This window comes from Procambarus clarkii, chromosome 19 (genome assembly GCF_040958095.1).
Source record: "Procambarus clarkii isolate CNS0578487 chromosome 19, FALCON_Pclarkii_2.0, whole genome shotgun sequence".
Taxonomy (NCBI): Eukaryota; Metazoa; Arthropoda; class Malacostraca; order Decapoda; family Cambaridae; genus Procambarus; species Procambarus clarkii.
Window position 1 is genome coordinate 10939596 of NC_091168.1, and position 27771 is coordinate 10967366.

General features: G+C 49.3%; 1 protein-coding gene across 1 annotated transcript in view; it reads right to left on the reverse strand.

Moving 5' to 3' along the window:
• LOC123757639 (uncharacterized) overlaps positions 1-27771 on the reverse strand; it is a 285082-nt gene that overhangs the window by 106311 nt on the left and 151000 nt on the right. Inside the window, 1 exon segment of the mRNA XM_045741479.2 lies at positions 21490-21606. Within this exon segment, the coding sequence (XP_045597435.1) occupies positions 21490-21606 (117 nt within the window).

The window sequence follows — 27771 nt, forward strand, 5'->3', positions numbered from 1 at the left end:
AGCCTGTGGAAGGTGGCCCCAAGCCCCAAAGGCAGTACTTACAGAGCACCTAGGGAAGGAAGCCCTAGGTGCATGCAGCCCAAGTACTGAAGATAACTCCTGGCTCTCGCACCCATAAAACCAACACCACACGCAAAGCACAGTGCAGTAGCGACACCGGAGCCAGAGCACACGACCATCGCCTATAGCATCAGCCTCAAGAACTTAGTTGTGGGTAGCCGGCGTGGAGGGTCTGGGGCTCCCCCTTTCCCCTCCTGGGGAGGGGGGAGCTGTGCAGACAGCGGCGCGGCGGTGTGTGACGCCACACTAGTTTGCTTATTTTCAGTTGGGGAGTTCTATTCACTAGTTTGGCTTTTGGTAGCAATTTTAACCAGAATAGGGGTTTGTTTGAGGCGTTTACTTTTCTGGGTGCCTGTTCCGGTCGATGGCAGACATAGAATGCTTCCAACCACACGGGGGCTTCTATAGGCCATTGCTCCCCTTGCCTCTCTGAGGGGGCCTGGTTCTGGCCGTGGTCCCCGGTAGGCCTAAGAACTCCATACACATGACTGATGCCAAAGTCTGACATTAGCATATCAGCCTGGGATACCTCCGGGGAGCCGACGGGGCTCCCCCCAGAAAAACAAAACAAAACAAAAGCCCTGCAAGAGGACAACGTACCCAGGCGGAACAGTGACGGCCGCTGTTATAGGTGGAAACTAGTTGTGCAGCACCCTGTGCCCCTACCAGTGACAAAAACTACCACCTACCCAGAGACAAACAAGGGTAAGAAAACCCCAGCTGACCCCAAGGGCGGCCAAATACCGAGCAGTAAATGGCACTCCACTGTGCCATTTATCCAGAGGTAACTTGTGGAAGGTGGCCCCAAGCCCCAAGGGCAGTACTTACAGGGCACCTAGGGAAGGTGACCCTAGGCGCATGCAGCCCGAGTACCGTGGAATACGTCTCCTGGCTCACGCACACTCTGGAAGAGACAGCCTACACCACAAGGCACAGAACTGAAACAAAACTGGAGCCAGTGGCACGACCGCACCAGACTCCCATCAACCCAACTGAAGTTTGGGTCGCCGGCGGATGGGTCTGGGGCTCCCCCTTCCCCCCCCTGCCGGAAAGGGGGTGGGGGGTTGCGCAGACAGCGGTGCGGCGACATGATGACGTTATGCTAGTTTGCTATTTTCTCACTTTTCGTTTGGGGAGTTCTGTCCACCTGTTCGGCCTTCGGTCGCAATAATTTTACCAGAATAGGGGTTTGTTTTGGGGCGACAACCTTTCTGGGTGCCTGTCCCGGTCGATGGCAGACATAGAATGCTCCCAACCACAGGAAGGGGGGGTCTCTATAGGCCATTGCTCCTCATGCCTCTCTAGAGGGGGCCAGGTTCTGGCTCGTGGTCCCCGGTAGAGAAGAACTCCATTCATTGACTGATGCCAGAAAGATATACAGGGGTACCTCGTTTTAAGAATTTATTTCGTTCCTGGAGATGGTTCGAACCCGAAAATTCGTAAACCGAAGCGAATTTCCCCATAAGAAATAATGGGAGATGAATTAATCCGTTCTTGACTTCCAAAAAACTTCAAAGTAAATTTTATACCTAATTCACCCAAATCTTCACTACAAAAGTATGTTCAAGTTATTACTTACCCTTGCTGATGATTCCTGTTGGTGTATGGAAGATGGTGAGGAGGGGGGAGGAGGAGAGGTGTTATAGTTGAAAGGGAAGTCCTCCATCCATTATAACATCAGGCAGTGAAGATTTCTCTAGAGTGCACTCTCTAGCACGTTTTGCCTGCATACCACTAGGTCCTGGTTGTGGCTCACTGCTTGATTTTCTCACTTTTCTCACAAGGAAACGTTCCATTGAAGATTGTTTATCCCTTCTTTGCAACACTTGCCTATAGTGAGGCAACACATTGTCATTAAAAAGATGAATGCAATGGCCTACTACATCTTTATCTGGGTGATTCTTTTCAGCAAAACTTTGCAGTCCTTCCCATACTGCACACATTTTCTTAATTAATGAGGAAGGGACATTCTCTACTGCCTCCTCTTCCTCCCCTGAAGATTTGTTGTACTGCCTAGCTAGTTCAAGTACCATTTTCATGCTTATGAATGATCTCTTGTTTTTCCTCTATGGTCATTCTCACATGGGATTTCTTACCTTGAACTTTACCACTGGCTTTCTTGAGACCCATAGGGAGATATATAATAACAACTTTTATGCTCAAATGGCCAAAAATCCAACAAAAAACTGTAAATTCTTGTGAAGAATTCAGGCAGGATAGTCACTGGGCGCGAGGCACTGGTAAACTGAGGCACGATCGCCGTGCCACCATGTGCTAGGTTGGTCGTACGCATATCAACAAACTCGTATCCCGATGCAAAGTTTGTATCCCGATTAAAATTTCCCGAACAAATTGGGCTTGTAACCCAAAAAGTTCGTAAACAGGGACGTTCATAACCCGAGGTACCAATACATATCCTTTCAGCCTGGATAGCTCCAGGGATCTGACAGGGTTCCCCCCAGAAAGTTGAGAAAACCCAAATTCAGAAGAGGAAGAGTCCATCAAAGAAATATTCAGGTATCGCAGAAGGTACTTGGAAAGTGCCTCCCAAGACGCCAAAAGGTGGGACCTCTAGAGGCAGGAAACCTCTGAAAGGATGATCCCGATGGACCCAAAGGCACACGAAATTGAACCCTAGGGAGAAATGCACCCAAGTCACACTCACACTGGGAGGGAGGGAGGATACAAAAACCCCTCTCCCTGCAAAAAGGAGACAAGGAATCACTTAGGAGTAAATTGGGACCCATGGACCTTTATAACTCTTCTCAAGCCCTTGAAGCTGAACTAAAGGGCTCCAGGGCACAGCCAGCATCTGAGCCCCTCCCTAAGATAGAAAAGCAGAGTCCAGGGGAGAAGCTTCAAAAGAGGATAGGGGGGTAAAGGCCGGCCGAAAAGAAAACCCAATAGCCTTGGTGGTACTTGCCGGCTCAACTGCCTCCACACCCAATTTGGAGATCAAAGGAAGGGCAAACCAAGCCCGAAGGGAAAGGAAAAGGAGGTATGGACAGAACCATGGTGGATATTACCAACACCTCCAATTCCTGGTCCCTAAATGCTAGTCAAGGTAGCTCTGGGGTATCCAACCTGGCTCACACCTGAGACCACTGGAGACAGGCAAAACAAACTGCAAAGCACTCACCACTTGATAAGCACTCCTGATAATTAAATATGAGATATTATTTGGGCCCTCTCCATGCCCGCAACGCCTAACCCACTTACTTGGATAACTGTGGTAATTCTAGAGCTAATACATGCATCACGTCTCTGACCGCAAGGGAAGAGCGCTTTTATTAGTTCAAAACTGGTCGGGCCTCGGTCCGTTAACCCACCTGTGGTGAATCTGAATAACTTTTTGCTGAGCGCATGGTCTCCGCACCGGCGCCGCATCCTTCAAGTGTCTGCCTTATCAGCTTTCGATTGTAGGTTATGCGCCTACAATGGCTATAACGGGTAACGGGGAATCAGGGCCCTCCTGATGAGGGCCCTCATCAGGAGGGCCCAAATAATATCTATGTCGCCGTGCTGCCATCTGCGCAGCTTCGGGGGGGAAGGGGAAGCCCCAGACCCCTCGCGCCGGCTACCCAACACCCCAGTTCTAAGGCTAATGTGCTAGGCAAAAGGCATGTACTCTGGCTCCTGACATTGGTGTTCAGCTCTGTGCCTGTGGTGTGGTGGCTGTCTTCTTGGGAGTGCATGAGCCAAAAGTAATTCTTCAGTACTCGGGCTGCATGTGCCTAGGGTTCCCTTCCCTAGGTGCCCTGTAAGTACTGCCCTTGGGGCTTGAGTCCTCCTTCCACAAGTTCCTTGGGTTTTGCTTCTGCTTGGGCATTTGCTGATCGGCTTTCGGCACCCCTTTGTGTGCTCAGGTGTTCTGACATCCTTGTTCAGCTTAGGGTGAGAGGCAGTTTGCACTGGTAGCGGCCCAGAGTACTACGCAGCTAGTTTTCACTTCTCACAGCGGCTGGCTCTGTTCCGCCTGGGTATGCTGTCCTCTTGCAGAGGTTTTGTTTTTCTTTTTGTTTTCCTGCCTGGTAGGGGGTCTGCCTTGGTTGCTGCCCCCTTCTGTACTGCATACGCTTCTCTGTTCTGGTGGTACCCCCCTGCTAGGTCCCCCGTGAGTGTACACGTCCTGGGGGTTCAGTTATTTAGAAGTTTGATTGGTAAACTTGGGCGCCAGTTAGCAGTATCCTGTTTGGGCTTCCCTGAGCGTGAGGGGGGGGGGGAGGGGGGGGATGACTAAAACGAACAGAAGGGGAAGGACGAGGAGATGCGGACTGAACCAGGATCGAAGCGACCTCCCACCCCCAAGTTCGGGTCTCGAAAAGCAAAGCGGGGTAGCCACAGGGCATCAGGGTGAGCAACCAACCGAGCGCGTTGCAACAGACGAAACTTAGACTGCAACGCACGCGCCGCCTGTACCCGAATAGAATCATCAGAGGATTGGGTAAATTGAGTCACAATCAAGCAGCAACACTCACAGGACTCAGTGTCGAAAGTATCACCGACCTAACAGGCAGCGTGGCAGAGGCAAAAACAATGAGGGTCACCCTGAGACAAGGGAACCGAGCAACCCTCAAACTCGCACACAGCGAGTGGGGACTCCGGGGTCACATCCATCGGACCCACGCGCCCCCTAGGGGATTCCCAAGGTCCTGAGCGTTTACTTTAAGAGGACTTGCGCTCAGGTAGTCCCAGGCAAGGTGCTGCAAACCGGCGCCAAAAACTACCAAGCAAACTTCTATAGCTGAACCCCAGGGACGTGTACACTCACGGGGACCTAGCAGGGGGCGCCACCGAGGAGAACAGTGGAAGGGCAAAAACAAATTGAATAAAATGACAGAACCCCCCACCAGGCAAAAACAAAAAAAAAAAAAAAAAAAACGCAAGAAGACAGCAAACCCCAAGGAACAGAGCCGGCCACAATGTCGGGAATACAAGCTGAGCAGCACCCTGCACCCCTACCAGTGCAAATTGCCTCTTACCTGCCGGTAACAAGGGAGAACAGAACACCCAAGAGCCCAACAGGCGGCCGAAAAACCGAAAGGTAAAACAGACCAGCAGAGGCAGACCCCGAGGAGCCTGTGGAAGGTGGCCCCAAGCCCCAAAGGCAGTACTTACAGAGCACCTAGGGAAGGAAGCCCTAGGTGCATGCAGCCCAAGTACTGAAGATAACTCCTGGCTCTCGCACCCATAAAACCAACACCACACGCAAAGCACAGTGCAGTAGCGACACCGGAGCCAGAGCACACGACCATCGCCTATAGCATCAGCCTCAAGAACTTAGTTGTGGGTAGCCGGCGTGGAGGGTCTGGGGCTCCCCCTTTCCCCTCCTGGGGAGGGGGGAGCTGTGCAGACAGCGGCGCGGCGGTGTGTGACGCCACACTAGTTTGCTTATTTTCAGTTGGGGAGTTCTATTCACTAGTTTGGCTTTTGGTAGCAATTTTAACCAGAATAGGGGTTTGTTTGAGGCGTTTACTTTTCTGGGTGCCTGTTCCGGTCGATGGCAGACATAGAATGCTTCCAACCACACGGGGGCTTCTATAGGCCATTGCTCCCCTTGCCTCTCTGAGGGGGCCTGGTTCTGGCCGTGGTCCCCGGTAGGCCTAAGAACTCCATACACATGACTGATGCCAAAGTCTGACATTAGCATATCAGCCTGGGATACCTCCGGGGAGCCGACGGGGCTCCCCCCAGAAAAACAAAACAAAACAAAAGCCCTGCAAGAGGACAACGTACCCAGGCGGAACAGTGACGGCCGCTGTTATAGGTGGAAACTAGTTGTGCAGCACCCTGTGCCCCTACCAGTGACAAAAACTACCACCTACCCAGAGACAAACAAGGGTAAGAAAACCCCAGCTGACCCCAAGGGCGGCCAAATACCGAGCAGTAAATGGCACTCCACTGTGCCATTTATCCAGAGGTAACTTGTGGAAGGTGGCCCCAAGCCCCAAGGGCAGTACTTACAGGGCACCTAGGGAAGGTGACCCTAGGCGCATGCAGCCCGAGTACCGTGGAATACGTCTCCTGGCTCACGCACACTCTGGAAGAGACAGCCTACACCACAAGGCACAGAACTGAAACAAAACTGGAGCCAGTGGCACGACCGCACCAGACTCCCATCAACCCAACTGAAGTTTGGGTCGCCGGCGGATGGGTCTGGGGCTCCCCCTTCCCCCCCCTGCCGGAAAGGGGGTGGGGGGTTGCGCAGACAGCGGTGCGGCGACATGATGACGTTATGCTAGTTTGCTATTTTCTCACTTTTCGTTTGGGGAGTTCTGTCCACCTGTTCGGCCTTCGGTCGCAATAATTTTACCAGAATAGGGGTTTGTTTTGGGGCGACAACCTTTCTGGGTGCCTGTCCCGGTCGATGGCAGACATAGAATGCTCCCAACCACAGGAAGGGGGGGTCTCTATAGGCCATTGCTCCTCATGCCTCTCTAGAGGGGGCCAGGTTCTGGCTCGTGGTCCCCGGTAGAGAAGAACTCCATTCATTGACTGATGCCAGAAAGATATACAGGGGTACCTCGTTTTAAGAATTTATTTCGTTCCTGGAGATGGTTCGAACCCGAAAATTCGTAAACCGAAGCGAATTTCCCCATAAGAAATAATGGGAGATGAATTAATCCGTTCTTGACTTCCAAAAAACTTCAAAGTAAATTTTATACCTAATTCACCCAAATCTTCACTACAAAAGTATGTTCAAGTTATTACTTACCCTTGCTGATGATTCCTGTTGGTGTATGGAAGATGGTGAGGAGGGGGGAGGAGGAGAGGTGTTATAGTTGAAAGGGAAGTCCTCCATCCATTATAACATCAGGCAGTGAAGATTTCTCTAGAGTGCACTCTCTAGCACGTTTTGCCTGCATACCACTAGGTCCTGGTTGTGGCTCACTGCTTGATTTTCTCACTTTTCTCACAAGGAAACGTTCCATTGAAGATTGTTTATCCCTTCTTTGCAACACTTGCCTATAGTGAGGCAACACATTGTCATTAAAAAGATGAATGCAATGGCCTACTACATCTTTATCTGGGTGATTCTTTTCAGCAAAACTTTGCAGTCCTTCCCATACTGCACACATTTTCTTAATTAATGAGGAAGGGACATTCTCTACTGCCTCCTCTTCCTCCCCTGAAGATTTGTTGTACTGCCTAGCTAGTTCAAGTACCATTTTCATGCTTATGAATGATCTCTTGTTTTTCCTCTATGGTCATTCTCACATGGGATTTCTTACCTTGAACTTTACCACTGGCTTTCTTGAGACCCATAGGGAGATATATAATAACAACTTTTATGCTCAAATGGCCAAAAATCCAACAAAAAACTGTAAATTCTTGTGAAGAATTCAGGCAGGATAGTCACTGGGCGCGAGGCACTGGTAAACTGAGGCACGATCGCCGTGCCACCATGTGCTAGGTTGGTCGTACGCATATCAACAAACTCGTATCCCGATGCAAAGTTTGTATCCCGATTAAAATTTCCCGAACAAATTGGGCTTGTAACCCAAAAAGTTCGTAAACAGGGACGTTCATAACCCGAGGTACCAATACATATCCTTTCAGCCTGGATAGCTCCAGGGATCTGACAGGGTTCCCCCCAGAAAGTTGAGAAAACCCAAATTCAGAAGAGGAAGAGTCCATCAAAGAAATATTCAGGTATCGCAGAAGGTACTTGGAAAGTGCCTCCCAAGACGCCAAAAGGTGGGACCTCTAGAGGCAGGAAACCTCTGAAAGGATGATCCCGATGGACCCAAAGGCACACGAAATTGAACCCTAGGGAGAAATGCACCCAAGTCACACTCACACTGGGAGGGAGGGAGGATACAAAAACCCCTCTCCCTGCAAAAAGGAGACAAGGAATCACTTAGGAGTAAATTGGGACCCATGGACCTTTATAACTCTTCTCAAGCCCTTGAAGCTGAACTAAAGGGCTCCAGGGCACAGCCAGCATCTGAGCCCCTCCCTAAGATAGAAAAGCAGAGTCCAGGGGAGAAGCTTCAAAAGAGGATAGGGGGGTAAAGGCCGGCCGAAAAGAAAACCCAATAGCCTTGGTGGTACTTGCCGGCTCAACTGCCTCCACACCCAATTTGGAGATCAAAGGAAGGGCAAACCAAGCCCGAAGGGAAAGGAAAAGGAGGTATGGACAGAACCATGGTGGATATTACCAACACCTCCAATTCCTGGTCCCTAAATGCTAGTCAAGGTAGCTCTGGGGTATCCAACCTGGCTCACACCTGAGACCACTGGAGACAGGCAAAACAAACTGCAAAGCACTCACCACTTGATAAGCACTCCTGATAATTAAATATGAGATATTATTTGGGCCCTCTCCATGCCCGCAACGCCTAACCCACTTACTTGGATAACTGTGGTAATTCTAGAGCTAATACATGCATCACGTCTCTGACCGCAAGGGAAGAGCGCTTTTATTAGTTCAAAACTGGTCGGGCCTCGGTCCGTTAACCCACCTGTGGTGAATCTGAATAACTTTTTGCTGAGCGCATGGTCTCCGCACCGGCGCCGCATCCTTCAAGTGTCTGCCTTATCAGCTTTCGATTGTAGGTTATGCGCCTACAATGGCTATAACGGGTAACGGGGAATCAGGGCCCTCCTGATGAGGGCCCTCATCAGGAGGGCCCAAATAATATCTATGTCGCCGTGCTGCCATCTGCGCAGCTTCGGGGGGGAAGGGGAAGCCCCAGACCCCTCGCGCCGGCTACCCAACACCCCAGTTCTAAGGCTAATGTGCTAGGCAAAAGGCATGTACTCTGGCTCCTGACATTGGTGTTCAGCTCTGTGCCTGTGGTGTGGTGGCTGTCTTCTTGGGAGTGCATGAGCCAAAAGTAATTCTTCAGTACTCGGGCTGCATGTGCCTAGGGTTCCCTTCCCTAGGTGCCCTGTAAGTACTGCCCTTGGGGCTTGAGTCCTCCTTCCACAAGTTCCTTGGGTTTTGCTTCTGCTTGGGCATTTGCTGATCGGCTTTCGGCACCCCTTTGTGTGCTCAGGTGTTCTGACATCCTTGTTCAGCTTAGGGTGAGAGGCAGTTTGCACTGGTAGCGGCCCAGAGTACTACGCAGCTAGTTTTCACTTCTCACAGCGGCTGGCTCTGTTCCGCCTGGGTATGCTGTCCTCTTGCAGAGGTTTTGTTTTTCTTTTTGTTTTCCTGCCTGGTAGGGGGTCTGCCTTGGTTGCTGCCCCCTTCTGTACTGCATACGCTTCTCTGTTCTGGTGGTACCCCCCTGCTAGGTCCCCCGTGAGTGTACACGTCCTGGGGGTTCAGTTATTTAGAAGTTTGATTGGTAAACTTGGGCGCCAGTTAGCAGTATCCTGTTTGGGCTTCCCTGAGCGTGAGGGGGGGGGGGGAGGGGGAGGGATGACTAAAACGAACAGAAGGGGAAGGACGAGGAGATGCGGACTGAACCAGGATCGAAGCGACCTCCCACCCCAAAGTTCGGGTCTCGAAAAGCAAAGCGGGGTAGCCACGGGGCATCAGGGTGAGCAACCAACCGAGCGCGTTGCAACAGACGAAACTTAGACTGCAACGCACGCGCCGCCTGTACCCGAATAGAATCATCAGAGGATTGGGTAAATTGAGTCACAATCAAGCAGCAACACTCACAGGACTCAGTGTCGAAAGTATCACCGACCTAACAGGCAGCGTGGCAGAGGCAAAAACAATGAGGGTCACCCTGAGACAAGGGAACCGAGCAACCCTCAAACTCGCACACAGCGAGTGGGGACTCCGGGGTCACATCCATCGGACCCACGCGCCCCCTAGGGGATTCCCAAGGTCCTGAGCGTTTACTTTAAGAGGACTTGCGCTCAGGTAGTCCCAGGCAAGGTGCTGCAAACCGGCGCCAAAAACTACCAAGCAAACTTCTATAGCTGAACCCCAGGGACGTGTACACTCACGGGGACCTAGCAGGGGGCGCCACCGAGGAGAACAGTGGAAGGGCAAAAACAAATTGAATAAAATGACAGAACCCCCCACCAGGCAAAAACAAAAAAAAAAAAAAAAAAACGCAAGAAGACAGCAAACCCCAAGGAACAGAGCCGGCCACAATGTCGGGAATACAAGCTGAGCAGCACCCTGCACCCCTACCAGTGCAAATTGCCTCTTACCTGCCGGTAACAAGGGAGAACAGAACACCCAAGAGCCCAACAGGCGGCCGAAAAACCGAAAGGTAAAACAGACCAGCAGAGGCAGACCCCGAGGAGCCTGTGGAAGGTGGCCCCAAGCCCCAAAGGCAGTACTTACAGAGCACCTAGGGAAGGAAGCCCTAGGTGCATGCAGCCCAAGTACTGAAGATAACTCCTGGCTCTCGCACCCATAAAACCAACACCACACGCAAAGCACAGTGCAGTAGCGACACCGGAGCCAGAGCACACGACCATCGCCTATAGCATCAGCCTCAAGAACTTAGTTGTGGGTAGCCGGCGTGGAGGGTCTGGGGCTCCCCCTTTCCCCTCCTGGGGAGGGGGGAGCTGTGCAGACAGCGGCGCGGCGGTGTGTGACGCCACACTAGTTTGCTTATTTTCAGTTGGGGAGTTCTATTCACTAGTTTGGCTTTTGGTAGCAATTTTAACCAGAATAGGGGTTTGTTTGAGGCGTTTACTTTTCTGGGTGCCTGTTCCGGTCGATGGCAGACATAGAATGCTTCCAACCACACGGGGGCTTCTATAGGCCATTGCTCCCCTTGCCTCTCTGAGGGGGCCTGGTTCTGGCCGTGGTCCCCGGTAGGCCTAAGAACTCCATACACATGACTGATGCCAAAGTCTGACATTAGCATATCAGCCTGGGATACCTCCGGGGAGCCGACGGGGCTCCCCCCAGAAAAACAAAACAAAACAAAAGCCCTGCAAGAGGACAACGTACCCAGGCGGAACAGTGACGGCCGCTGTTATAGGTGGAAACTAGTTGTGCAGCACCCTGTGCCCCTACCAGTGACAAAAACTACCACCTACCCAGAGACAAACAAGGGTAAGAAAACCCCAGCTGACCCCAAGGGCGGCCAAATACCGAGCAGTAAATGGCACTCCACTGTGCCATTTATCCAGAGGTAACTTGTGGAAGGTGGCCCCAAGCCCCAAGGGCAGTACTTACAGGGCACCTAGGGAAGGTGACCCTAGGCGCATGCAGCCCGAGTACCGTGGAATACGTCTCCTGGCTCACGCACACTCTGGAAGAGACAGCCTACACCACAAGGCACAGAACTGAAACAAAACTGGAGCCAGTGGCACGACCGCACCAGACTCCCATCAACCCAACTGAAGTTTGGGTCGCCGGCGGATGGGTCTGGGGCTCCCCCTTCCCCCCCCTGCCGGAAAGGGGGTGGGGGGTTGCGCAGACAGCGGTGCGGCGACATGATGACGTTATGCTAGTTTGCTATTTTCTCACTTTTCGTTTGGGGAGTTCTGTCCACCTGTTCGGCCTTCGGTCGCAATAATTTTACCAGAATAGGGGTTTGTTTTGGGGCGACAACCTTTCTGGGTGCCTGTCCCGGTCGATGGCAGACATAGAATGCTCCCAACCGCAGGAAGGGGGGGTCTCTATAGGCCATTGCTCCTCATGCCTCTCTAGAGGGGGCCAGGTTCTGGCTCGTGGTCCCCGGTAGAGAAGAACTCCATTCATTGACTGATGCCAGAAAGATATACAGGGGTACCTCGTTTTAAGAATTTATTTCGTTCCTGGAGATGGTTCGAACCCGAAAATTCGTAAACCGAAGCGAATTTCCCCATAAGAAATAATGGGAGATGAATTAATCCGTTCTTGACTTCCAAAAAACTTCAAAGTAAATTTTATACCTAATTCACCCAAATCTTCACTACAAAAGTATGTTCAAGTTATTACTTACCCTTGCTGATGATTCCTGTTGGTGTATGGAAGATGGTGAGGAGGGGGGGGAGGAGGAGAGGTGTTATAGTTGAAAGGGAAGTCCTCCATCCATTATAACATCAGGCAGTGAAGATTTCTCTAGAGTGCACTCTCTAGCATGTTTTGCCTGCATACCACTAGGTCCTGGTTGTGGCTCACTGCTTGATTTTCTCACTTTTCTCACAAGGAAACGTTCCATTGAAGATTGTTTATCCCTTCTTTGCAACACTTGCCTATAGTGAGGCAACACATTGTCATTAAAAAGATGAATGCAATGGCCTACTACATCTTTATCTGGGTGATTCTTTTCAGCAAAACTTTGCGTCCTTCCCATACTGCACACATTTTCTTAATTAATGAGGAAGGGACATTCTCTACTGCCTCCTCTTCCTCCCCTGAAGATTTGTTGTACTGCCTAGCTAGTTCAAGTACCATTTTCATGCTTATGAATGATCTCTTGTTTTTCCTCTATGGTCATTCTCACATGGGATTTCTTACCTTGAACTTTACCACTGGCTTTCTTGAGACCCATAGGGAGATATATAATAACAACTTTTATGCTCAAATGGCCAAAAATCCAACAAAAAACTGTAAATTCTTGTGAAGAATTCAGGCAGGATAGTCACTGGGCGCGAGGCACTGGTAAACTGAGGCACGATCGCCGTGCCACCATGTGCTAGGTTGGTCGTACGCATATCAACAAACTCGTATCCCGATGCAAAGTTTGTATCCCGATTAAAATTTCCCGAACAAATTGGGCTTGTAACCCAAAAAGTTCGTAAACAGGGACGTTCATAACCCGAGGTACCAATACATATCCTTTCAGCCTGGATAGCTCCAGGGATCTGACAGGGTTCCCCCCAGAAAGTTGAGAAAACCCAAATTCAGAAGAGGAAGAGTCCATCAAAGAAATATTCAGGTATCGCAGAAGGTACTTGGAAAGTGCCTCCCAAGACGCCAAAAGGTGGGACCTCTAGAGGCAGGAAACCTCTGAAAGGATGATCCCGATGGACCCAAAGGCACACGAAATTGAACCCTAGGGAGAAATGCACCCAAGTCACACTCACACTGGGAGGGAGGGAGGATACAAAAACCCCTCTCCCTGCAAAAAGGAGACAAGGAATCACTTAGGAGTAAATTGGGACCCATGGACCTTTATAACTCTTCTCAAGCCCTTGAAGCTGAACTAAAGGGCTCCAGGGCACAGCCAGCATCTGAGCCCCTCCCTAAGATAGAAAAAGCAGAGTCCAGGGGAGAAGCTTCAAAAGAGGATAGGGTGGTAAAGGCCGGCCGAAAAGAAAACCCAATAGCCTTGGTGGTACTTGCCGGCTCAACTGCCTCCACACCCAATTTGGAGATCAAAGGAAGGGCAAACCAAGCCCGAAGGGAAAGGAAGAGGAGGTATGGACAGAACCATGGTGGATATTACCAACACCTCTAATTCCTGGTCCCTAAATGCTAGTCAAGGTAGCTCTGGGGTATCCAACCTGGCTCACACCTGAGACCACTGGAGACAGGCAAAACAAACTGCAAAGCACTCACCACTTGATAAGCACTCCTGATAAATAAATATGAGATATTATTTGGGCCCTCTCCATGCCCGCAACGCCTAACCCACTTACTTGGATAACTGTGGTAATTCTAGAGCTAATACATGCATCACGTCTCTGACCGCAAGGGAAGAGCGCTTTTATTAGTTCAAAACTGGTCGGGCCTCGGTCCGTTAACCCACCTGTGGTGAATCTGAATAACTTTTTGCTGAGCGCATGGTCTCCGCACCGGCGCCGCATCCTTCAAGTGTCTGCCTTATCAGCTTTCGATTGTAGGTTATGCGCCTACAATGGCTATAACGGGTAACGGGGAATCAGGGCCCTCCTGATGAGGGCCCTCATCAGGAGGGCCCAAATAATATCTATGTCGCCGTGCTGCCATCTGCGCAGCTTCGGGGGGGAAGGGGAAGCCCCAGACCCCTCGCGCCGGCTACCCAACACCCCAGTTCTAAGGCTAATGTGCTAGGCAAAAGGCATGTACTCTGGCTCCTGACATTGGTGTTCAGCTCTGTGCCTGTGGTGTGGTGGCTGTCTTCTTGGGAGTGCATGAGCCAAAAGTAATTCTTCAGTACTCGGGCTGCATGTGCCTAGGGTTCCCTTCCCTAGGTGCCCTGTAAGTACTGCCCTTGGGGCTTGAGTCCTCCTTCCACAAGTTCCTTGGGTTTTGCTTCTGCTTGGGCATTTGCTGATCGGCTTTCGGCACCCCTTTGTGTGCTCAGGTGTTCTGACATCCTTGTTCAGCTTAGGGTGAGAGGCAGTTTGCACTGGTAGCGGCCCAGAGTACTACGCAGCTAGTTTTCACTTCTCACAGCGGCTGGCTCTGTTCCGCCTGGGTATGCTGTCCTCTTGCAGAGGTTTTGTTTTTCTTTTTGTTTTCCTGCCTGGTAGGGGGGTCTGCCTTGGTTGCTGCCCCCTTCTGTACTGCATACGCTTCTCTGTTCTGGTGGTACCCCCCTGCTAGGTCCCCCGTGAGTGTACACGTCCTGGGGGTTCAGTTATTTAGAAGTTTGATTGGTAAACTTGGGCGCCAGTTAGCAGTATCCTGTTTGGGCTTCCCTGAGCATGAGTTTCATCTCAGGACCCTGGGAATCCCCGCAGGGGTGCACGGGACCGATGGATGTGACCTGCCTGCCTGATACCTGCCTGATGGGGTTCTGGGAGTTCTTCTACTCCCCAAGCCCGGCCCAAGGCCAGGCCCGACTTGTGAGAGTTTGGTCCACAAGGCTGTTGCTTGGAGCGGCCCGCAGGCCCACATATCCACCACAGCTCGGTTGGTCCGGCACTCCTTGAAGAAAACAATCTAGTTTTCTCTTGAAGATGTCCACGGTTGTTCGGCAATATTTCTTATACTCGCTGGGAGGATGTTGAACAACCGTGGACCTATGAAGTTTAAACAGTGTTCTCAGATTGTGCTTATAGCACCCCTGCTCTTCATTGGTTCTATTCTGCATTTTCTTCCATATCGTTCTCTCCAGTACATTATTGTTTTACTGTGTAGATTTGGGACCTGACCCTCTAGTATTTTCCATGTGTATATTATTTGGTATCTCTCTCTCTGGTCTCCTTTCTAGTGAGTACATTTGGAGACCTTTGAGACGATCCCAAATAATTTAGGTGCTTTATCGTGTCTATGCGTGCTGTATATGTTTTCTGTATTTCCCTCTATTTCAGCAATCTCTCCTGCCCTGAAGGGGGAAGTGAGGACCAAAAAGTACTCTGAGTCCCCCCCCACTCGCTTTATGTGAGTTTGAGGGTTGCTCTGTCCCCTTCTCTCAGAGTGACTCTCATTGTTTTGTCTCCGTCATGCTGCCTGCTGGGTCGGGGATACTTTCGACCCAGAGTCCTATGAGTTTTGTTGCTTGTTGGTGACTCAGTTTACCCAGTCTACTGATGACGTTATTCAGGTACAGGTGGCACAAGCGTTGCATGTTAGGTTTCAGTTGTTACAAAGCACTAGGTTGCTTGCTGACCCGGAAGCCCCGAGGCTGCCCCGTTTTGGTTATAGGGACCCAGACTTTGGGGTAATGGTTGCTTCGGCCTTAGTTCAGTCCGCACCCCCATCATCTTTTCCCTGCTGTGGTTCGGTCTGCCCCCCACCCCCCTCTGCTTCCAGCTCAGAAATGTCTGAGGGTTTTGGGGTCGGGGCAGGGTTTAGATGGTGTTGGGACTCAGGTGGTCTCGAGGGATGCCCCGTTCCGGGCCAGCAATGGTGGCATTCGAGTCTTTCCTCCCTGCCAAATCATCTGGGTCTGACCGGTGGGCCTACTTTCTTCCCGCTTCTACGGCAGCGCCTGCCCCTTCTTTTTAGGCTGGGGCTTTGGGAGACGACTTGGCCCTGGGGCCTGATTTGGTGGCTCCCGGAGTGGGAGAGGAGCTGACTTGGGGGCCTTGGACCTCGTTGGACCCCGCCTGGGTTTTTCTACCCTCTTGAGCGGGGCTTGCTTTTACAGAGTGGGGCTTGCTTTTACACAGAGTGGGGTTTTCTTCCTTCCCCCCCCCCCCCCCTCTGCGTACGAATTGGATTTGGTGTCTGCCCATCCCCGGGTTCGGTTCCGTGTCCCTTTGGGTGTTTCAGTCCCGTCCTTCCGGAGCTTTTCGACTTCCCGTATCCCTCCTGCTGTGGTAAGGGAAGCCTTTGCGGCTTACCTCCTGCTCGACCTGGATTACGCTTCTATTATGGATCCGTCTACATTCAGGTTTGGGTCTTCGTTTCCTTACTGGATTCGTTATGAGGTTTCGGAGTCGTCCAGGCTGGCAGACTATCCTGTTTTTGCTTTGGAGGCTTGGCATACATTCTGTCATTCCCGCATGCTTGAGTGGCGTGAGTCATTGACGGTGGTCCAGGTTTTTCTGGGGGATGAGTTTGAGCACCTTAATGAATGATTGTTCTCTCCTGCCCTTCCTTGGGATGTGGGCGTTGTCTAGCTTCATGTGCAGGGTCCCTCCTTTTCAGCTGCACTTGGTTGCTGAGGACTTGCATTTCTTTTCCCTCTTGGAGCTGTCTGCCGACTGGCTTGAGGAGGATGTGGAGGCACTTGGGGCTGTTCCAGGGTCTAGCGCCGTGGGCTCGGCGGCACGTTTGTCATCCGCTTTGCTGAAGCTGGTTGCTCCAATCCTGCAGGGATGTGGTGTCGCTGTTTTATGCCTCCTGGCTCGCATGTCAGCAGGCGGTGCTGGCTTTCTCCTCAGAATCTGCTTTGGGTCCTGGCTCTTAGAATGTCGTCACCTTTTTGTCCCTTGCTGTTTGCTGATTCTGCGGTGGAGCAGTATCTGCAGGCAGCCTCGGCTAGCTGTCGCCTGTCGAGCTTGTCTGCTCGCCAGGAATTTGGTTCTTTCCCAGCTCGTTGGGTTCGGGTTCTGGGTGAACGGAGGAAGTTCCATTTGGTTCCCTCCCAGGTTCAGACTTGGCTGAGTCTTGTGTGGGACTCTAGGACCGCTTCCTTGTCTCTCCCTTCGGAGTCTCCCCTTCGGCTGTGGTCCCACCTTTGCCTGTTTCTGGGGCGCTCCCGTGTCACTCGGCATTTGCTCGAGGGTTTGTGCGGGAGCCTGAACTTTGTCGTGATGGTCTATCCGCCGGGTCGGGTTTGGCTTCGTCGGCTGTACCGGTTTCTTCGGAGCTATCCCTTCTGCCTCTCTTTCGCGATTGCTGGGTTCATCTACTGAGGGCCTTTCATCTGTTGCTGTGTCGCCGGCTTCCTCTTTGTTTTTTTCGGGGTTCAACGCCTTGGCGCCTACCTGAGCTCTCGCTCAATGTGTTCACGGATGCGTCGTCTCTGGGCTGGGGCTTTGTGACCAGTGCTCACCAGGCTGGCCAGGGGTGGTGAGGTCTGTCTTTTTGTTGAGCCCACAGCAGTGCAGGAGTTTGCGGCAGTGTGGTTTGCCCTTTAGAGGGTTCGGGTCGCCTGCGGATTAACGATTAACTCCATTCGAACTGCTCCACGGTGGTTCGGGAGGGGGGTCTAACATTCTGGCGGACGGCCTGTCTCGGTTTGTTCGCCTGTCCACAAAATGCACGGTCGACACCGACTCATTCAGTTGGCTCTGCCGGATGTTCGGGCGCTCGGATGTCTTCCGGTATATGTGGCGCTCTTCCCCGACTGCGAGGTCGTCGGGTTCGATTCCTTTCAGCAGGATTGGTCGGAGTGGGGGTTCCTGTATCTCTTTTCCCCGGTTCAGCTGTTGCTCCAGGTCCTGGCTTGCATGGAGACTTACCAAGGGAGAGTAGTCCTCTTGGCCCCATGGTGGCCGGCTCAGCCTTGGTTTCAGGCGCTGCTTTAATGGTGTCCGAACCCGGAGGTTTTCCCGCGGCTCCGTCTCTTTCAGCGGATTGGTCGGGTCCATCACATGGCTGGTTCGGTCTTCTCCCTCAAGTTTTTATGTTTGGTATTTTTGACTCGAGCCGCTACAGGTTGGTTTTGGTATAGATGTTACTTCTGCGCCAATTCACAAGCTGTCTCATGCATTGTTTCACCTCCGGCCAGCTCATGTGCCACTTGAGCCTTCCTGGTCTTTGGATCAGGGGCTTTCTTTTCTCTCTTCTCCTCGGTTTGTTGTGGCCCCTTCGGCTCAGGATTGTTTTGCTACGGCTCTTTTCCTATTGGCATTGGCCATTGGGGGTCAGGTCAGGGAGCTTCATGCTCTCTCCTCTGGCGCATGGGTTACTGCTCTTTTGGTCCTCATGATAGGTTTGTTCCATTGCAGCCGTCTTCTTTTCTGGCGAAGAATGAGAGGGTTCCTTTTCAGAGAGGTCCTTGGGTTGTTGATGCTTGGTTGGTCAGGCCAGGGGTAATTACCTAAGTGTAGTTACAGGATGAGAGCTACGCTCGTGGTGTCCCGTCTTCCCAGTACTCTTTGTCATATAACGCTTTGAAACTACTGACGGTCTTGGCCTCCACCGCCTTCTCACCTAACTTGTTCCAACCGTCTACCACTCTGTTTGCGAAAGTGAATTTTCTTACATTTCTTCGGCATCTGTGTTTAGCTAGTTTAAATCTATGACCTCTTGTTCTTAAAGTTCCAGGTCTTAGGAAATCTTCCCTATCGATTTTATAAATTCCCGTTACTATTTTGTATGTGGCGATCATATCACTTCTTTTTCTTCTGTCGTCTAGTTTTGGCATATTTAATGCCTCTAACCTCTCCTCGTAGCTCTTGCCCTTCAGTTCTGGGAGCCACTTAGTAGCATGTCTTTGCACCTTTTCCAGTTTGTTGATGTGCTTCTTAAGATATAGGCACCACACAACCGCTGCATATTCTAGCTTTGGCCTAACAAAAGTCATGAACAATTTCTTTAGTATATCGCCATCCATGTATTTAAAAGCAATTCTGAAGTTAGAAAGCGTATCATAGGCTCCTCGCACAATATTCTTTATGTGGTCCTCAGGTGATAGTTTTCTATCTAGAACCACGCCTAGATCTCTTTCTTTATCAGAATTCTTTAAAGATTTCTCACATAATATATAGGTTGTGTGAGGTCTATGTTCTCTTATTCCCCATTCCATAACATGGCATTTATTAACATTAAATTCCATTTGCCAAGTGGTGCTCCAAATACTTATTTTGTCCAGGTCTTCTTGAAGGGCATGACAATCATCTAAGTTTCTTATCCTTCCTATTATCTTAGCATCATCAGCAAACATGTTCATATAATTCTGTATACCAACTGGTAGATCATTTATGTAGACAATAAACATCACTGGTGCAAGAACTGAACCCTGTGGTACTCCACTTGTGACACTTCTCCAGTCCGATACATTGCCTCTGATCACTGCCCTCATTTTTCTATCAGTCAGAAAATTTTTCATCCATGTTAGAAGCTTACCTGTCACCCCTCCAATATTTTCCAGATTCCAGAACAACCTCTTATGTGGAACTCTGTCGAAAGCCTTTTTTAGGTCCAGATAGATGCAGTTAACCCAACCATCTCTTTCCTGTAATATCTCTGTTGCTCGATCATAGAAACTGAGTAAATTCGATACACAGGATCTTCCAGATCGAAAACCATACTGTCTGTCTGATATTATATCATTTCTCTCCAGGTGTTCTACCCATTTAGTTTTAATTATTTTTTCCAATATTTTGACTATTACACTTGTCAATGATATCGGTCTATAATTAAGGGGGTCTTCCCTGCTTCCACTTATGTAGATTGGAACTATGTTAGCCTTTTTCCATACATCAGATACAACTCCTGTAAACAGGGATGCCTGAAAAATCAGTTGAAGTGGAATGCTGAGCTCAGGTGCACATTCTCTCAGAACCCATGGTGAAACTCCATCTGGACCAACTGCTTTGTTCTTATTTAGCTCCTTGAGCATTTTTTCCACTTCATCTCTAGACACCTCTATGTGCTCTATGTTGTTCTCTGGAATTCTTATTGTATCTGGTTCCCTGAAGATTTCATTTTGTACAAACACACTTTGAAACTTTTCGTTTAATGTTTCACACATTTCCTTTTCATTTTCCGTAAATCTATTTCCCATTTTCAACCTCTGAATATTATCCTTTACCTGCAATTTGTTGTTTATGAATTTATAGAATAGACCTGGTTCTGTTTTACATTTGTCTGCAATCCCTTTTTCAAAATTTCTTTCTGCCTCTCTCCTGTCATGCATCATGTGTTGTGTGTCTGGTTGCGGCTCTCCATCATTATTTGCGCACCATGGCTTGTGTGTCCGGGGACGTGCTTTTGATTGATCTGGTTTCCCTTCTTCCCTGTTCCAGGGTACGGGTCTCTCAGGTTGTCGGCAGGGTTATTCGGTCTAGTGAGCCTGCGGTCTATCCCCCATGCCCACGGTGTTCGTAAGTTTGCTGCTCTTGCTGCCGTCTTTGGCAACATGTCTTGGCCTGACATTCGGGAGCTTGGCTTTTGGCGACCTAACAGGGTCCTGGCTGCGCGCTACCTCATGAATGTTCCTGGGCCTCGTCGGGCCTGTGTCACTTTGGGTCGGGGGTTGCAGCCAGTTGTCTTAGCTTTACGTTGAGGTGCGAGCAATGACTGCCTCCCAGGTAATCCCTCTAGTTTTTGTCTTTGAGCAAGTAGCTCCGGGGAGCCGACAGGGCTCCCCCCAAAAATCCAGCGATGAATGTAATGAAAAGCCATTTTCTGGGTGAGACCCAGAGACTCCCCAGCATCCCTCCCTCTCTCCAGTCAGTGTTTTTTTCACGTGTTTTGATATCCAGAACTCAGAACTGGGGTCTGGGGCTCCCCATTCCCTCTCCTGGAAAGAGGGAAGCTGTGCAGACGGCAGCGCGGCAACATAGTGACGTCATGCTCGTTTGCTCATTTTTCCTTGGAGAGTTCTGTCCACTAGTTCGGCTCTCAGTAGCAATTTTTTAACCAGAATAGGGGTTTGTTTTGGGATGCTTACCTTTCTGGGGTGCCTGACCCAGTCGATGGCAGACATAGAATGGTTCCAACCACACGGGGGTTTCTATAGGCCATTGCTCCTTGTGCCTCTCTAAGGGGCCAGGTTCTGGCTCGTAGTCCCCGGTAGGTCTAAGAACTCCATTCCTACTGACTGATGCCATAAGTCTAATATTAGCATATCAGCCTGGATAGCTCCAGGAAGTTTTCGGGTCTCACCCAGAAAATAGCGTTTCATTACTTTCAATGCTGGTTTTGTGTTTCACCTAACCTTTCTACTGGGTTCTTCTTGGATTTGTATAGATGTCCTACTCCCAAGTTCCTCAAGCCTTGTAGAGCCAGATTTTAGGACCCCTGGGTCCTGGTAGGCCAGCATGGGTCTGAGGCCCAGTGCTATCTTAAGGTTTAGCTATACCAGTCTGGGGAAACAGCTATCAGGGTCCTTTCAGAAATATACAGTATGCAAGGTAAAGATTAATGCCTATAGCTATTCAGTAACTGTGTATTATGGAAAATTTTGGTAAATCATGCCTTTATTTAGAATATGTAATGATAGGATTTTATAATTAAATTAAAAACTGTACACATATGCTTCCTAAACCTAGAACTCTTTTTCACCATATGATTTTTAAAACACATACCTGAAACAAAGGTTTTGTAACCCTAAATGTTTGCAGAAAATTTATTTCACTTAGGTATGTATCCCAGAAGGGATGAAGTGACAATCTACTGCTTCGAGACTTCCGGGTCTTGCCAACCTGAAAGAATTTAATCCATATATCTTGAGCTCATTAAGTTTTACCAAAATATGACATAATGCAAGACAGCATTTAAAATTATATCTCGCTTTATTTATGCATGGGGATGTGTTCTGGAATGCTGTACTAATAAAGAGCAAATTGTATAAATTGAACTTAAATATACTTATGTGAAAATTAAAGCACTAAATGTATTGAAGCACACATTTTTAGGATCAACCTCAGTAGTGTCCCTAAACTTATGCACTAGCTGTTACTGGTCAGATTAGCTAGTACTAGGCATCCAAGCCATTCTCTTCATCTATTGGCGACATGGGTTTATGTACAACCTCCGCATGCCTCCCCATCAGACAGGGAGTACATGACGATCAAAGATTAACCCAATACGTATGCATAAAAGAAATTATATTTGCCATCAATAGCGAAATTTGGCTATATTTTTGCCCTATGATGGTCATGGAGGAAGCTGGCATCAGGTGAAAGAGGGTTGTGACGATCTCTGTCTGGAACTTGTAGGTGTGGGACTGGGACGTCCGCCTCCTGGGGCTTGTAATTACCTAAGTGTAATTACCTAAGTGTAGTTACAGGATGAGAGCTACGCTCGTGGTGTCCCGTCTTCCCAGCACTCTTTGTCATATAACGCTTTGAAACTACTGACGGTCTTGGCCTCCACCACCTTCTCACTTAACTTGTTCCAACCGTCTACCACTCTATTTGCGAAGGTGAATTTTCTTATATTTCTTCGGCATCTGTGTTTAGCTAGTTTAAATCTATGACCTCTTGTTCTTGAAGTGCCAGGTCTCAGGAAGTCTTCCCTGTCGATTTTAGTCAATTCCTGTTACTATTTTGTATGTAGTGATCATATCACCTCTTTTTCTTCTGTCTTCTAGTTTTGGCATATTTAATGCTTCTAACCTCTCCTCGTAGCTCTTGCCCTTCAGTTCTAGGGAGCCACTTAGTAGCATGTCTTTGCACCTTTTCCAGTTTGTTGATGTTCTTCTTAAGATATGGGCACCACACAACAGCTGCATATTCTAGCTTTGGCCTAACAAAAGTCATGAACAATTTCTTTAGTATATCGCCATCCATGTATTTAAATGCAATTCTGAAGTTAGAAAGCATAGCATAGGCTCCTTGCACAATATTCTTTATGTGGTCCTCAGGTGATAGTTTTCTATCTAGAACCACTCCTAGATCTCTTTCTTTATCAGAATTCTTTAAAGATTTCTCACATAATATATAGGTTGTGTGGGGTCTATGTTCTCCTATTCCACATTCCATAACATGACATTTATTAACATTAAATTCCATTTGCCAAGTGGTGCTCCATATACTTATTTTGTCCAGGTCTTTTTGAAGGGCATGACAGTCATCTAAATTTCTTATCCTTCCTATTATCTTAGCATCATCAGCAAACATGTTCATATAATTCTGTATACCAACTGGTAGATCATTTATGTACACAATAAACATCACTGGTGCAAGAACTGAACCCTGTGGTACTCCACTTGTGACATTTCTCCATTCTGATACATTGCCTCTGATTACTGCCCTCATTTTTCTATCAGTCAGAAAATTTTTCATCCATGATAGAAGCTTACCTGTCACCCCTCCAATATTTTCCAGTTTCCAGAACAACCTCTTATGTGGAACTCTGTCGAAAGCCTTTTTTAGGTCCAGATAGATGCAGTCAACCCAACCATCTCTTTCCTGTAATATCTCTGTGGCTCGATCATAGAAACTGAGTAAATTCGATACACAGGATCTTCCAGATCGAATATGTGCAATTGTGCGGCCCAGGCTCTGCTTCAGGAGGCTGGGGTCATTCTTGCCCTTGATGGGGAGGTTCTTCTGAAGCCCTAACCACGGCGGTCTCTGGGTTTGGAGTCCCTGTGCCTGCTTTCACCAACTTCGATATCAAATCCGGAGCTCACAGTTCCTGCGACGGCGCTACAACCAACTGTATTGACATTTGCCTTTCAATTGTAGACTTTCAGCGCCATGGAGAGAGAGGGGGGAGGAACCTGCTGCTTGGGGTAACAGCTTCTCCTCCGTATCAACCTCCACTGGCTTTGCACCCTGGAGAGGCCACTCCAGACCAACAACCAGAGCACAACTCCATAGTCTCCTGAGACTGATGGATGCCTACTATATGCATCATTTCCTAAATCCCATGAAAGGAGACCACAAGTCACCCAACCTTCCTCTGAGAAATAATTTGGTTAAGTGTGGAACTACCTAAACAATACCCTGAAACAATTAAATAAGCACTCCAAATGACTACCTCCATCTACCACCAAGTAACATATAGGCTACCCATTAGTTCCTGGGTACCAAGTTTGCTCATAGGGTAGAGCCCAAAGTGGTAAGTGAGGTCTCCAACTCATAACCAAAGTCCCTGACCCACAGATAGATGGAAACGTGTCGATAAATCCTGCAAATCCAGAGAAATAAGTCATGACTGACCTTATGCTACCTAGTAACCCAAGGGAACACAGTGAATAACTGGAATGTTGAACATTAGTTTACCAACAAATTGTGGGTGATAATGCAGAGGGGTAGATGGCTAGATCTTCTGACTCAACTCTAGGTAAAACAAGCTGCAAATTGCAAAAACCCAATTTCTGCCACCACTTCATACTCTACTGAAAGAAACAAGAGTGGAAAGAAAACTTGGTCATTGATGCAAAAATATCAATGACCAAGCCAAATCCTGCAAAGAATCTAAATCAGTCTGCTTGCAGGCATGATGAAATGTATATAAAGCAACAAATGCTTCACAGGAAAGCAGAGCAAACAACTTGGCCAACGTTTATGCAGCCAACTGACCTGACAAGGCCAGGAGAGAACCTAAGAATGCATCAGAGAGCTTGGACAATAACCAGCATGAAAACATATCGTGCACAGCTAGATAAACAGTAGATCCTGCTTGGATCCTGCTTGATGAGGTTCTGAGAGTTCTTCTACTCCCCAAGCCCAGCCCGAGGCCAGGCATTGACTTGTGAGTTTGGTCCACCAGGCTGTTACTTGGAGTGGCCCGCAGGCCCACATACCTACCACAGCCTGGTTGGTCTGGCACTTTTTTTTAGAAAACAGTCCAGTTTTCTATTGAAGATGTCCACGGTTGTTCCGGCAATATTTCTTATAGTCACTAGGAGGACGTTAAACAACCGTGGACCTCTGATGTTTATGCCAAAAGCCGAACAACTGGATAGAACTCCCATAAAAGAAACGAGCAAACGAGCATGACGTCACACGTCGCTGCGCCACTGTCTGCGCAGCTCCCCCCTCCCCAGGAGGGGAAAGGGGGGAGTCCCAGACCCCCCCCATCCCCCTGGCTATCCACCCATCAGTTCTTAGGCTGGATGTCAAAACACGCGAAAATCCGTCGACTGGAGGGAGGGAGGGAGGGAGGGATGCTGGGGAGAATCCGGAGCTCACCCAGAAAATGGTGTTTCATTACATTCAACACCGGTGTTCTGGGAGGAGCCCCTTCGTGTTCCTGGAGCTAACTACCCACAGAGGAAAAACATAGGAACTTACCAGGGAGGTGGTCGCTACTAACTCCTCAATTCGAAGTCGAGACAACTTGCTGCAGCTGCTGACCCAAAGCAACACAGGCCCGACAAGGCCCCAGGGACGTTCACCAGGTAACGAGCAGCCAGGACCCTGTTCGACTGCCATAATCCCCATGCCCAAATGTCAGCCCAGGACATGTTGCCAAAGATGGCAGCAAGAGCAGCGAACTTACGAACGTCATGGGCACGGGGATAGACCGCAGGCTGGCTGGTCTTAACACTATCGCGCCCCTAGCATGTGCGCTGCCAACTTAGAGGTCATGCCCCTGGCGTGCGGGCAAACACGCGGCGACACTGAAATGTGTATACTCGTTTCAGTTTTCTCACCTTAATTCTCGTGCTACGTCGTTCGTTTTGGTATCATTGTGTTCGCAATAGAATTCCCTACAGGTGAATATGCATATAATGTCCAAAAACCTGGCATGACTCCCAACAGCAAAGCCTAAAGTTGGCAAAAGTTAACCGTGAGCGCACAAAATCAGTAAAATGTGTATGCTTGTTTCAGTTTTCTCATCTTAATTCTCGTGCTACGTCATTCGTTTTGGTATCATTGTGTTCGCAATTAAATTCAGTACAGGTGTATGTACATATATAATGTACATATAATGTACAAAAGCCCAGCGTGCCTCCCCGCAGGAAAACCTAAAGTTACCCATAAACGAGCACCAATTGGTACACACCAACCTAATGTGTATACTCGTTCAGTTTGATAACATCAATTTTCGTGTTACGTCTTTCATTTTGATTTCAAATTGTTCGCAATATAAAGGCGCGGATTTTAAAACTAGTCCCATAATAATAGAGCAATAACTGGAATTTTAACAAATACTTTAATTTTGGAAGCTCATCATCACAAAATTATTTATATCTTTCCAGTGTTCTGACATAAATGTTGTGTTACATATTCCATTGTGGTATAAAATTGTTCGCAATGTAAAAGCGCACATTTTAAAACTAGTCCCAAAATAATAGCACAATAAATAGAATTTTAACAAATATTTTAAAATTTTGACCAAAATCGTATTTATAATCTTTCAAGTGTTCTGACTTCAAGTTTCGTGTTATATCTTTCATTTTGGTATCAAATTGTGCTCACTCTAAAGGTGCTTATTTTGAAACTATCCCAAAGTCGATCGGATAAAAAATTAATTTTATACAAATATTTTTGTATTGGACACGAGCACTGTCCATGGCTAGGACACATGAGAGAAAAAAAACAGCGTTGAATGTAATGAAACGCCATTTTCTGGGTGAGTCCCGGAGGGTCCCCAGAGCTATCCCAGGCTGATATGCTAATGTCAGACTTTGGCATCAGTCATGTGTATGGAGTTCTTAGGCCTACCGGGGACCACGGCCAGAACCGGGCCCCCTCAGAGAGGCAAGGGGAGCAATGGCCTATAGAAGCCCCCGTGTGGTTGGAAGCATTCTATGTCTGCCATCGACCGGAACAGGACACCCAGAAAGGTAAGCGCCTCAAAACAAACCCCTATTCTGGTTAAAATTGCTACCAAAAGCCGAACTAGTGGATAGAACTCCCCAACCGAAAACAAGCAAACTAGTGTGACGTCACACACCGCCGCGCCACTGTCTGCGCAGCTCCCCCCTCCCCGGAAGGGGGAAGGGGGAGCCCCAGACCCCCCACGCCGGCTACCCACACCTCAGTTCTTGAGGCTGGATGTCAAAAACGCGAAAAACCGCCGACCGGAGGGAGGGAGGGATGCCGGGGAGCCTCCGGGACTCACCCAGAAAATGGCGTTTCATTACATTCAACGCTGGTTTTCTGGGGTGGAGCCCCTTCAACTCCCCGGAGCTAACTACCGACAGACGGAAAAAAGAGGGACTTACCCGGGAGGCGGTCGTCGCTCACTCCTCAACTCGAAGCCGAGATAACTGGCTGCAACCGCCGACCCAAAGCAACACAGGCCCGACGGGGCCCAGGGACATTCACAAGGTAACGAGCAGCCAGGACCCTGTTCGACCGTCAAAATCCCTGCGCCCGAATATCAGACCAAGACATATTCCCAAAGACGGCAGCAAGAGCCACGAACTTACGAACATCATGGGCACGGGGATAGACCGCAGGCTGGCTGGACTTAATAACCCTGCGGACGACCTGGGAGACCCGAACCCGCGAACAGGGAAAAAGGGGAAACCAGATCAACCCACAGCGCGTCCCTGGACACAGAAGCTGTGGCGCGCAAATAACGGCGAAGTGCCGCAACTGGACACAAAACATGATGCACCCCCGGCCTGACCAACCAAGCATCAACCCCCCATGGACCCCTCCGGAACGCAGCAGTCTCATTCTTCGCCAGAAAAGAAGGAGACGGCTGCAAATGAACAAAACAATCACCACGACCAAAAGAGCAGAAACCCCTGCGCTGGAGGAGAGCATGAAGCTCCCCTACCCGACCCCCAGAGGCCAAAGCCAACAAGAAAAGTCCCTTGGAAAAACAATCCTGGACCGAAGGGGCCACAACGAAACGAGGAGACGAAAGGAAAGCGAGCACTCTGTCCAAAGACCAGGACGGCTCAGGCGATGCATGAGCAGGCCGGAGGTGAAACAATGCAGAGACAGCTTGCGAAA